The sequence below is a fragment of the Ascidia mentula genome, chromosome 6 (genome assembly GCF_947561715.1).
Source record: "Ascidia mentula chromosome 6, kaAscMent1.1, whole genome shotgun sequence".
NCBI lineage: Eukaryota > Metazoa > Chordata > Ascidiacea > Phlebobranchia > Ascidiidae > Ascidia > Ascidia mentula.
Window position 1 is genome coordinate 19,881,416 of NC_138571.1, and position 12,897 is coordinate 19,894,312.

Here is a 12,897-nt window from a genome sequence, read left to right on the forward strand (position 1 = left end):
CCCAATCAGACCTGGCGTAACGAATGACGTCACTGCGTATCAAAATACATCTAGGCAATGGAAGTCGGTTTTAAATAACTTAAAGTGCGTGCGCTCGACTGCAAGAGTTTGTAAACTTCTACATTGATTCTGGCTTCGAGTTATGGCTACATTTAATTGGTTTGTTCGGGAACAAGACGTAGTTGATCTTAATTCAATTTAATGAATATTTAAATTAGCTGATTTTCATTGCTTCGTTCCGTTTAACCCCCCCAAAAAAACCCAAAAATAAAAATATAAAAATGCTAATGGATCAAAAACAAAATCTTTAAATCTCGTATAAATGAGTGCAAGCAATGAACCACTCAGCATTTGCAGCCTGTATAAATATCTTGCGAATATAAAACATGGATTCTTTTTCCAGTGCTGACATTGGCAAATATTATCCAATCAACAAGTTGATGGCCGCTTACGAGATCACAAACGAAAACGAAGACTTCTACTTCAAACGAACCGAGAACGTCAATGCGAAATTCAAGAACGTCGACACCAAGAACAAATGATAGCAATTCTGGGGAAGCCTCGCTCGAGTGAAGGATCGAGGGAAGGAATGGCATCAACGGTAACTCATTTAAATACGCCTAATTTTTCGCCTTTTGATTCGACATCAGAGCTGTGGGTTGACTACTGGTCTCACGTGGTACCCGACGATCGACTGGCAAAAGTATTTTTGACGAATCAATCTTCAGCTGTGTACGAGATGCTTTTCAATTTGGCTGCACAGGAATCGCCACCAAGAGATATCAACGAGCTCACGTTAGAAGAAATCGTCCAACATATGAAGATTCAGTTCGACCCCAAACGTTTCATAGTCCGTGAAACAAGTTTTGGACCGACATGAAGCGCAAGCCGGGTGAAACCATTCAAGAGCTCGCTGTTCGCATTCGACAAAGCGCAGCAACTTGCGACTTTGCATCCATCACAGATCGATTGGATGAAGCTTTGCGCACTCGTTTCATCTGTTCAATTGAAAACGAAGCGGTTTTGAAAGCTCTGTTCAGGACAAAGGTTGACGAATTGAGTTTTGCTCGTGCAATTGACATTGCGGTCGAAACCGAAGATGCTGCCAAAATGGCTAAAGAAACTGTTAACGGGATGCAGCCATCAACTTCGTTGTTCAAGGTACGTGCTACAGCTAAACCGTGGGAGAAACGTAAAGTGGATTCGAGGTCGGTGCAATTACCTGAAGGGAGGAAATGTTATCGATGTGGCAAGACTTCGCATCAGGCTTCCGAATGTCGTTTCAAGAATGCAACCTGTCATTTTTGTCAACTAACAAGACACTTGGAATCCGTTTGCCGCAAAAAGATTCGACAGCGCACGTCCCATGGCATTAAAAGAATTGAGAAACTGACTTGTGTTTCCAATATTACAGCAGCCACGTTGAAGTTGGAAGTTCCAATTTCTATGAACGATCGTTCGCTGATCATGGAACTTGATACTGCTACAGGCGGAAATTTTCTGTCAAAAGAAACATGGAAGAAGATTGGTTCTCCAAAGCTGCTCAAAGCAACGTCCCAGTATCAGTCTGCAAGCAGGCACAACTTGCCGGTGATGGGCACATTTACGTCTGCTACCAGTTGTGCAGATTCCGGAAAGGTAGCTTACCTTCATTTCAACGTCTGCGACATTCCACGTTTGAATTTGGTGGGGCGGAACGAACTACAGAAAATGGTATTTCGTTAGACAAAGTTCTGTACGGCAAGTCAAGCTTACAAGCTGGAGAGGTACTACAAGCCGTAACCGCCCAAGAACCGCAAGATATATCACTATATGAAGAGTGTGTCAAGTTGTGCTGTGAATTTGCAGAACTGTTTAAGCCCAATCTAGGCTGTCTTCAAGATTATGAACTGGAGGTACAACTCAAGGACGACGCAAAACCAGTTTTCTGCAAACCGCGTTCAGTTCCGTTCGCTATGCAGAGTGATTTGTCCCAGGTTTTGGATTCCGGGACAAGCAAAGGAATTTGGACTCCAGTGAAGTTCAACGACTGGGGTACGCCAATAGTTCCGGTCCGCAAATCAATCATTCTTCGCAAAAGCCTGCTTTAAGAATTTGTGGTGATTATTCCGTGACTGTCAATTCACAATTGGAAGTTCATCGTCACCCATTGCCATTACCAGAAGATTTAATGCGAAAGTTAGGTGGTGGTTATGGCTTCACGAAGATCGATTAGGCGGATGCGTACAATCAAATCAAGTTGGGACCAAAAAGTCGGAAGAAGCTTGCTCTGAGCACACATCGCGGAGTTTTATTGCAGGACGTATTGCCTTTTGGTATCAGTTCTGCGCCAGCTTATTTTCAAGAAATTATGGATGATATCACAAAAGACCTACCGGGTGTTGCAGTATATCTAGATGATATATTGGTCAGTGGTTGGTCTGCCAAGGACCACCTTCATAATCTCAAACGTTTATTGTAACGGCTCCAAGATAAAGGCTTACGTTGCAGGAAGGAAAAATGCAAATTTGCTCAACAGCAGGTTGAGTACCTTGGCCATGTTCTCTCCAACAAGGGCATCACGAAGGGTTCCAAAGTCGACGCTGTACAAAGGATGCCTGCTCCGCACGATCTACCAACGCTGCGGTCTTTCCTTGGATCTGTACAATTTTATGCAAAATTTTTGCCTGCAGAATTTTCAACTGTAGCAGAACCACTCTATCGTCTCACAAAGAAAGGCATTCCTTGGAAATGGAGTCAAAAAGAAGAACGTTCTTTCAATCAGCTGGAGGAATTGCTATCCAGAGACCAAGTGTTGGTTCATTTCAATCCATTCATTCCTGTTGATATTGCTTGTGACGCATCAAGCGTTGGAATTGGTGCTACGTAGTTTCACCGTTTTCCCGACGGCAGTGAGCGGCCAATTGCCAATGTATCGAAAACTTTGACACAAAGCCAGAGGAATTGCAGTCAAATTCAAAAAGAGGCTTTGTCAATCGTTTACGCTCTAAAGAAGTTCTTTCAATATTTGTTTGGAAGAAGATTCATCCTGATAACGATTCATAAACCACTGATGTCTTTATTTGGTCAACAAAAGCCTACACCAGCTTTGGCAGCCAACAGGTTGGCTCGATGGGCACTTTTCTTGAACCAATTTCAATACACCATCGAGTACAGAAAAACCAGCGAACATAATAATGCTGATGTTTTAAGCCGACTTCCACAAGGCGATGATGTCACTTTCGACGGAGAGGAAAGTGCCGATGACGTAGACATCGTTTGTGCAATCGAAACAGTAGGAATGCAAGTGCAAATGGACACCTCAGCACTTCGAAAAGAATCTTTTGACGAAGCAGGGTATGAAGCCGTAATACATCAGTTTGGACAATATTGCTGTCCAAAACGCAATGTCACTTTTGAGAGGTACAAGTTTTTTTCTCGACATCAGCATCAAGGTGAGCCCATCGACCAATATATAATGGAATTAAATAACCTTTCTGCAAGTTGCAAGATTCGTTGATAAGAGATCAAATTGTGTGTGGACTTTGTGATATTCCATAAAAAAGAAAATCTCACTTTGACTAAAGCTGTACAAATTTGTGTCACAAATCAAACGGTGGCAACGCAAAGTTTGCACTTGCAACCACGTGTCGAGGCTGGGCATGTTGTTGTGCGCCGGAATGCCCGTCAATTGGAGCGGCGTTACCTCAATCAAGTCGAGAGGCAAGTTCCAGAGCCTCGTGTTCATACTGTGCTCTACGTCACGTGGCAAGGCAGTGTCCAGCTTGAGGGATTTAATAAACCTCGCTGTGAGATCCTGTATAGTTGGACGATTCCGTCTTACCATGAAAAACACGTAACACTTAAAATCATAAAGGAATGTAATCAAGTTTAATAATATGTATGTTGCCTACACAAAAAGCACTTGTTTAAACAGGATCAGTCTGGTATAACACAAGGGATATATACGTTGATCCCCTTTGTGATTTTTTGTGTAATATTACTGAACATTGACCGGCAGCTGTAGTTTCGATCCACACTTTCTATACTGGAAGTTACGCCACCTCTATTTCACTACAGACGCAGACAGGTTTGTGGGAGATTGTGGTGTACGGGAGGAAGCACACCCTCCGACTCAGCACGGAGGTAGAGGAAGACGCGAACATCTGGAGCAGTGAGATCCAGGCTATGATAGATGGACAACCTCTGATTATCACCAAAACAAAGATCCTAATGGACAAGATCAAGGTACAGAAGTGTAGAATTGAAACTGAACTTATTGCTTGGAGTAATCTGCTTTCAGGGCAACTGCCACTTAGGTAGCCAGGCGAAAAGCGTATTGCTTTGAAATTACCTGCTTAAAAAACACATCAGGAAATATTATTGCAATGATGTTGACAAAACGACTCTGCCCAAAGCTTTCATTCTTTCACTTATATTTAGCATGTTGACCATAGTGTATGAAACTATGGCTAAAAATTTGTGTATGTTGCAACAGCGTTCAGATGACAATGAAAAGGAGATCGACTTAATCTACAAGAGGAACCCAATCTTCAGGCAATCAAGCGAACCTTTAAGATCCCCTTTGCTATCCCTTCCATACGAACAGGTGACCCTGCAATTATTACAACTATCCGTCCCAGAATCCAATACTAACGCAAACTTAATAGTGCTGCAAGTATCCACGTGGTTGTCATAAAACCACGATGACGTCAATATCATCTTACCCGAACTATCTGTGACGTAACATTGCTCATATTGTTGTGTTGCTAACGAACCAAGTTGATTATTCCAAAAAAATTAAAAAATTAATAGTTTCGCTACTTAGAAAAAAAGGCATAGAAATCATAATCAACCGTTGTTTGCTCACAGGTGCCCTCTCGTGACGACCACTACACGTCGAGGGAAGAGGCTGTGAGGATTTTTGACGTCCTCCTTCAAATGGAAGAACGGACTTTTCAGAACATTGAGGAGGAAGCGAAATCACTCCAGGTAAAAAAAATGAAAAAATCGTTTTTAAATTTTGCTTTTTGATATTTCTCGAATTCCCGCCTGTAATTGAGTTTCTTCCCCTATATATTTGCACATGTTATGACAATGACGTTTGTCAGGTAATTGTGGATCTTCCTTTGCAATGAGTGAGGAATAATGTTCACAGATCACAATTTATGTCAACGTTTTACTTGACGTCAATCAGCATTCAAAACAGACAATCAAAAAGCATTGCGACACCGTCCAGCCAACAAACTATCTATCTGTTCGTTCTAGGCGATCATGCGAGTGTGCCACGGCTCCAAGCTATTCCAGGACGAGCTTTACCTCCAATTAATCAAACAAACCGCCATCTACACCCTCCAACTCACCACAGACGAGCAAATGTGTGACCAGCTTCATGTGACGTCATGTCCGCATTACTGGCATCTCATAGCTTGTATGTGTTGCGCGTACCACCCATCACGTCCCGTGCTGTCTTACCTGAAGCTGCATCTAAAGAGGTATGACGTCACCAAAGTGTGTAAATAACTTCGTTATCCAATGTAGAGTTCGCGGAACCTTTAACACAAAAGGTTTACTAAATTTGGGGTTCTTGGTTAAGTTAAACAATCGTTTTAGGTTTCGCAGACGAAAAGTTTGTGAATATCTGGTCTGAGCGCTAATTCTGAAACATCTCTAACCCCACTTTTGTTGGTAAACCAGAATTTATTGCTTGCCTCAATGCTTTGTATTCCCAGTAAATTTGAAACAAAATGCTCGTTTAATGAGAGATAAGCCAAGAAATGTCTTAAACCTTAACGTCCACCGACGATTTTGCCCGGCCAAACTGGTGGGGCGTGCGCCACTGAGAAGCACTTGCTACTAAGCAGTAGTTTTGCATTACAGCGGGTCGGGTTATCTTACCTCGCGCTGTTGACTGCACACAAATGTGCCATAAGATGCCTGGGAATCTGTACAGTAATGATTATTCAGGGATCCCTTTTCACCGTTTGTTTATTAACATCCGTTATCAGGGTACAAGAGCGATTTCCTGGTACTCTTGGTGGAGCTTATGCTGAGTTCGGTGAAAATGCGCTCAGTCAGCAGACGTCACGTCGACGTGAGATGGTTCCTTCCATTGCTGAGATTTGTGCTGTGCTGGAGATGAGGGACCTGGTCACTGTGATTAACTGCTATGGTGGCGCAACATGCGAAATCTACATTAACTCTTTCACCACTGCTGAAATGCTCTACTGAGTAAGTTTATTTAAGTGGAGCCGAAACTTTATCTTCATTGCTTCGTTCCGTTTAACCAACAGAAAGCATAAAAAAAAACTGCCAATGGATTTTCAAGACTTCTTTTGCGAATATAAAACATGGATTTTTTTCCAGTGCTGACATTGGCAAATATTATCCAATCAACAAGTTGATGGCCGCTTACGAGATCACAAACGAAAACGAAGACTTCTACTTCAAACGAACCGATTCTTTCTCGAATGAATTAAATGCAAACTCAATGCCAGCCAAGAAACGTTCTGTGAGTAAAGGTTTTTATTCGGTCTCAATTTGATTTTTTCGGTAATTAAGACGTTCTCATAAATTACGTAAAATTCCAAACTCGCCACGTAGATCTGCCCCACTTCGAACACATCCTTTCATCCCATGCTAGTTATCCGATCCCATGGGGGCCTGACTCGATAGACTTGTGGTTTTATCGGTGCCCATGCCATTTTATTCCGCATATTTATTGTTCACACGCGTTCAAGTCGTTTTTGTTCAAAACAAAATTAAGTTATATTTGGACGTTGGCACCAACCGCGCATGAATCGTATTCCACAACTAATCGTCATTCTTTAAATCAGCTCGTATATTGATAGTTAGTAAAATAACAAATAATTTTAATTTGTGGACGAAGCTAATTGAGGCCGAAACGTTAAAATTTAACAAATCGTTTTTGTCAACGAAGAGTTTCGTCAGATTTTAATTCTTTCAGGGGTCGAGTCTTTTCAACACGTTCCAGAAGAGAGGGATGAAGAAGGTGAAGGAGGAAGGTGAGAGCGGTGAGATGAAGAGGACTCTCTTCCTGGAGGAACTGCAGGATGTCAAATCAAACGGCCTGGATAGATGGAGGAGATTGAGAGGAATGCCGCAAGAAGACGCCGTGGTCAGTATCACAATAATCTCACTAAACAATAAGACTGGAGTTTTGTGTCATTGGATGTCGGGACATCTCTGCCCGTGGTTGATATTTATTGGCATTGTATTTGGGTGCTTGATGTTTAAATATTATTCGCATAATTTTATGTTCAGCATATTTCGCGTTCTCTTCATTCCGTCTAATTCATTTTATCTCAACAATTTGTTTCAGGCTGAATATGTTAACCTTGCACGTCGGTGGCCCGGATACGGATCCTACTTGTTTAAAGTTGAAAATCACGACGCGCAGTTCGGTCAAACCCTTCTCACTCTGGCGATATCGGCGCAGGGAGCAACTGTGTTCAAACGAGGTCACTCACAGTCCCTAGATCATTTCTCATATGAAAAGTAATTTTGATCGAACACAATGGTTCGTTTTCAACGCGGGAAGACACGAAACTTGTTGGTGTTATTGGCTCTCAACGTTTCTGCTTATCGGTCTTATGAATATAATGCAGTTTATTTAAGATGACATTATGATTTTAACTTAATGAACTCCGGCTGAAATTGTTAATGATTATCACCAATTTGTGACAGGCGATGTGTGCACAACCATTACAGCAAGACACCAGAACTGGAGATATTTCTAATGAAACCAGAATCACAAAGCACGAAACACCAAATAATGACACACTTTCTAAACTGGTTTTGCGGAATGATCTGACGTAAAACAAAAGTTCCTGGTACTTGCACAGTAGCTTGCTTAGTTTACAGCGTCCTTGTTTTCAAGCTTCCGCAACATAGAAGGAAGTTGTGTAGAAACCCCGTGTCTGTGAACCGGAACAGGAACATTGACTAATCAATCCATCCATCCGTGCGCTTATGCTGAAACGCTGATCTCAAGACACCAACGTAAGCTATTACGTCATCCAGGCTGCACTGAACACAACACTATCCACTCATCATACGTTGCTATTCGTTGGAGGCGGCATCTAAAGACAGACCTTCAATCAATCAACTCCATACCAACGCCCGTTGACCACCTCTCATCGTCAAAGGAGACCAACGAATCAACGAAGAAATGAAAATTGATACGCGCGACGCTATACACAAATGCACGACGCACACAACCTATTGTTTGTTTACATTCGAATGAGTTTGAACCAATAGACAATGTTTTCCTCATCATCGAAGACTTCATGAAGATAAGTGCTGAAGAACTACACGGATTCCTAACGGCCACGAACTTTATTGCAAGAAAGCTCTTGTAAACGGGGGGAGATAATGTAGTTAAAATTGTATTTTATCGCTTTTAATTGTTTTACCGACATTCATTCATTAACGCACGTCACTCTTTAATTCGCCTGGTCACGATACTCGTGCGTTATTAATCTGATAAGCCCGCTCTCGCACGTGAGAGAAATTAATCTTGGTCAGTTTTGCAACACCGGAACTTTCCGCTGACGAAAGCCTTACGATTCTTTGTTATCTACGTTTGTTTTATGACATTTTTACCCGGTCAACACGCTTGAAATTGAGTCTATATAATTGACCGCTTGGGCTGTAAAGCCAGACAGTTTCTGAACCGTAACATCGAAAGTTTATGATGTTTCATTACGACTTTTGCACGCTTCAATGGTTTTTCGGGTGCTTTCCCTTATATTTGATTAAAAAGTGCCAGTTTGAAAACTGATTTCTGGTCAAAAAATGTCGGCCTTGGCTTCGCTTTGTGACGCTTACGGTAGTGATTCTGATTTTAGCGATAACGACGAGCAATTTACGCAAGTAGATCAAGCTGGCACCAAAGTGAATTTGCCTTTACCGCATGCTATTTCTTCATTGTTTGGAGACACCAAGTCGTTGAAACCCCAGGAACACCGAGGTCGAATCCGGTCGTTTCCCCATGAGCGCGGGAATTGGGCAACGTATGTTTACATACCTTACCCGAAAAAAAGTTTGGATGAATTTAAATTCAACGTTGAAAAAACACTCGAAAGCAGAGAAAAAGGAATTAAATTATCTGCTTTAATTATTGTGTACAGTTTTAAATGTTTGGGAATCAATTGATAGAATCGACATGGCATCTTGTGGATGGTTTCCATGTGAGTATTTCAGTTGACTCCATGCTTCATGTCCAAAATGGACATTTCAAAGCATGTGGTGAAATAATAGCTGCAAGTTTGGTGCAAGGTGGGCCAGCTCCACATTGCTTACACCCAAATGTGTTCACAATTCTTGCTAACATGGATTCAGTTGATATAACCAAACTAAATCTTGACCAACACTTTACTGAGAATGAAGTTCAACTGATACAGAGAGTTTGTGCTGACCCACTTGTTCATACTGACATAATTACAGAAAATGGATACACAGGCAAAATCAATATTGATAGCGCTAGTGAAATTAGTCGCACAATCATGGTAAGCATCACTAATAAGCGGCTTTGCTACCTCAAAGAGTTTGCTTCAGGGCTGAGTCTGTTTGGTTTGTTCAATGTTGTCAAAAATAATGCCTTACTTTTTGCACCATTATTCATTCCAGGCAAATTGACTGTTGATGCCAATTATGTGTCAAGTTTACTGCAACCGCAATATTCCTCAAAAAATTCCACAAAGCGGTGCGTAGAGGAGAAGATAATGGATAACTTTCAAGATTTCTTGAACTATATTGAGGATAACTGTATTCGTGCCCCCACAGAAGAGGTTTTGGCTTACTGCTGTACTAACAGTGAAAATGAAGTCAATGTAGAAAATATTGGAGAGACAATGACTGCAGCAGCTGATTGTACTCCAGCTGGTGTGCTAGGTTGGCTAACAGGCCAAAAACATAGGCCAATATTTGGTGACAGTTTGTCCATATCTGTGGAATTTAATCATGACTGCATGAGCAACAACCCAAACCACACAATCTGTTTTCCTGTTGTTGGCGCATGTGCGAAAACAATTACGCTCCCTACAAAACATATGGAAGAACTTCAAGATTTCAAATCAATCTTTATTACAGCAATGTCCAATGGCCAGGCATTTGGTTTACATTGAAAAAATTATTCTATTTCATTGTTTGTATTCATAAGTAGTTGTCACTTTATTGCATGTTTCAAGTGTTATATGGCAAAACAGCAATTTATATTTTTTACGTACTCACTATTGTGTTCGTGACTGTCAGCATTGTCGAAGCAAAATTAGTGTTTTATTTTTTTATTCAACTGCCTCCTGTTTGTTTTGGTGAAACTTATTTCATCCTTTTATACCAAAATTGTTTTTACCTGACACTTACTATTGCATTTTTGAGGTACTGCTGCATAATTGTGAGATTTTTGTGCCACTGCTACTTGCCACTGTATATTTATGCACTCACTTTTCTTCATTTACACTGCATGCTGTCTTTCACACTTTTCTATTCCATCATCTGTTCGCAATACAATGGGAAAAAAATTCGATTTGTATCCTAGCATTTACAAACCACCTCTTTTAGATTCTAGTAGTGCAGTACGCTGATGGTTAATCAGTGAGTAAAAAAACAATTTTTCACAAAGTTGCCTGTGTTTGTTGATGTAATTTGACAATTAGCATACTTGCACTAACAACAAAGTTCAATATACTGAAGTACAAACATGCATAAATGGCTGTGTACTTTGACTTTTTATTCTTTTGCAACCTCCATTATCCCTTTGTACATTGCCAGTGCTTCTGCACAGGAAGTTGGCATGACAAATCCAAGTTCAGTTCGAACATAGTCAAAATATTCCTCATATTCGTTCACTTCTTCGGGTGGGGAAATATCATTGCACACCACTTGAAATTTCTCTTGTGAGACTGCATTTATCATGTCTGCTCTTCCACCATACCTTTCTGGCATTAAGTAAAGTAAATTTGGGCGACCAGCTATAACATTGTGTCTTGATTTTCGTATTCGATGACTATTCCAGTGATCCATTACAAAATTTAAGTCACTTTGGAGAAGCAATACCACACACACTCCTTGCTTAAAGGAAGTGAATAATCAACAACACCTTTAAACTCGAGATCACCAAAAAAGTTTCACCACCAAGAAGTAAGAAACTTGCACAATGTTGACCACCAACTTTCAATTCTCCGATTCCTTGGTGAAGGAACGTATCGATGTGCATTGATACTGTTTCTGAAAAAGCACTGTGCTGCTGCCAATATCCCATTTTCTGTGCCCAAATCAGACACAATTTGCACTGGACAACCTTGTACATGTGAAACAGTTCTAAGGTACATGGAAGCTATAGTGTGTGGGCATTTATTGGAGCGTATAACATGAAGCCATAGGACCTTACGACTAAAACCATCAATGGCTGCATGTATGGAAAAACCTAATGGCTTTAATTTATCATAACCATCTATATGCCAGGCATAATTGGGCCCTGGATTGTTATACTCTCTGCGCTTCAGACGATGGCCCCTCCTGAGTTCACAGCCATCAGGATCAATTTTATTCAAAACTTCTGCAACAAAGGATCTTGGAACTCTCAAACCCTCCATCTCCAAACCATGCCACACAGAACGGTACCCCCCACATGAAGATGGACCTTCTAAAATTTCTTTGATTCGTTTTTCAGCATCATTTATAATATTCGGATCTTTTTGCCAAGCACCACGTCTATGCAGCCCCATTTCTTGTAAGCGTCTTTTCAAGGTTCTCAAACTGAAAGTTACATTGTGGTAATTTTGCAACAAATGCAAAATTTCAGAGTGTTCATATCCTAGTTGAAAGTAGTGGGTGATGAGGTGTGTTTCATCAAAGGTGGTCCCTGCAAGGAAAAATTGTATTGTCCAAACCGAAATAACAAAATTGCAATGAATGTAGGCCAACTGGAAATACACAATACAAACACACTTACCATGGCCACAATTGGTACAAAATGAATGATCAAGTCCCACATAGTGATCACAATTTAAACAATTCATTCAGTTGAACAGTCCCTGCCAACAACAGGAGTAGGTAAATGCTTACTTAGCTGATATAGACGGTCACCCGTCGTGCAAAAATACGAACGGAGTGAAATCAACGAGAACCTGGCCAGTCACTACATTTTGCGTCACAAGAAATATATTTCGCGCAGTGAAAATATATTTCGCGATGTTACGAAATTTTATTTGTAGCGGTTGAAATATATTTCGCGATGTTACGAAATTTTATTTGTAGCGGTCGAAATATATTTCGCGATGTTACGAAATTTTATTTGTAGCGGTCGAAATATATTTCGCGCAGTGAAAATATATTTCGCGCAGTGAAAATATATTTCGCGATGTTACGAAATTTTATTTGTAGCGGTCGAAATATATTTCGCGCAGTGAAAATATATTTCGCGATGTTACGAAATTTTATTTGTAGCGGTCGAAATATATTTCGCGCAGTGAAAATATATTTCGCGATGTTACGAAATTTTATTTGTAGCGGTCGAAATATATTTCGCGCAGTGAAAATATATTTCGCGATGTTACGAAATTTTATTTGTAGCGGTCGAAATATATTTCGCGCAGTGAAAATATATTTCGCGCGGTGAAAATATATTTCGCGATGTTACGAAATTTTATTTGTAGCGGTCGAAATATATTTCGCGCAGTGAAAATATATTTCGCGCGGTGAAAAAATATTTCGCGCAGTGAAAATATATTTCGCGCAGTGAAAATATATTTCGCGATGTTACGAAATTTTATTTGTAGCGGTCGAAATATATTTCGCGCAGTGAAAATATATTTCGCGCGGTGAAAAAATATTTCGCGCAGTGAAAATATATTTCGCGCAGTGAAAATATATTTCGCGATGTTACGAAATTTT

General features: G+C 40.6%; 1 protein-coding gene and 1 pseudogene across 2 annotated transcripts; one reads left to right on the plus strand and one right to left on the minus strand.

Moving 5' to 3' along the window:
• The first annotated feature begins 8,966 nt into the window (after positions 1-8,966).
• On the plus strand, positions 8,967-10,518 carry LOC145907458 (uncharacterized). The gene has a single exon (XM_082994862.1). It carries the CDS (start codon positions 9,138-9,140, stop codon positions 10,125-10,127), a length of 990 nt encoding a protein of 329 aa, XP_082850988.1. The 5' UTR covers positions 8,967-9,137; the 3' UTR covers positions 10,128-10,518.
• A 90-nt stretch (positions 10,519-10,608) lies between these two features.
• On the minus strand, positions 10,609-12,050 carry LOC145907456 (uncharacterized; annotated as a pseudogene). The gene is made up of 2 exons (XR_014402880.1): positions 11,957-12,050; positions 10,609-11,866 (listed from the first exon to the last, which is right to left on the minus strand). The product of XR_014402880.1 is annotated as an uncharacterized LOC145907456 (transcript).
• Positions 12,051-12,897: the final 847 nt, after the last annotated feature.

Excerpts from the sequence above, each read along its gene's own strand:
- LOC145907458 (XM_082994862.1), top strand. The coding sequence starts at position 9,138 with ATGTTTGGGAATCAATTGATAGAATCGACATGGCATCTTGTGGATGGT.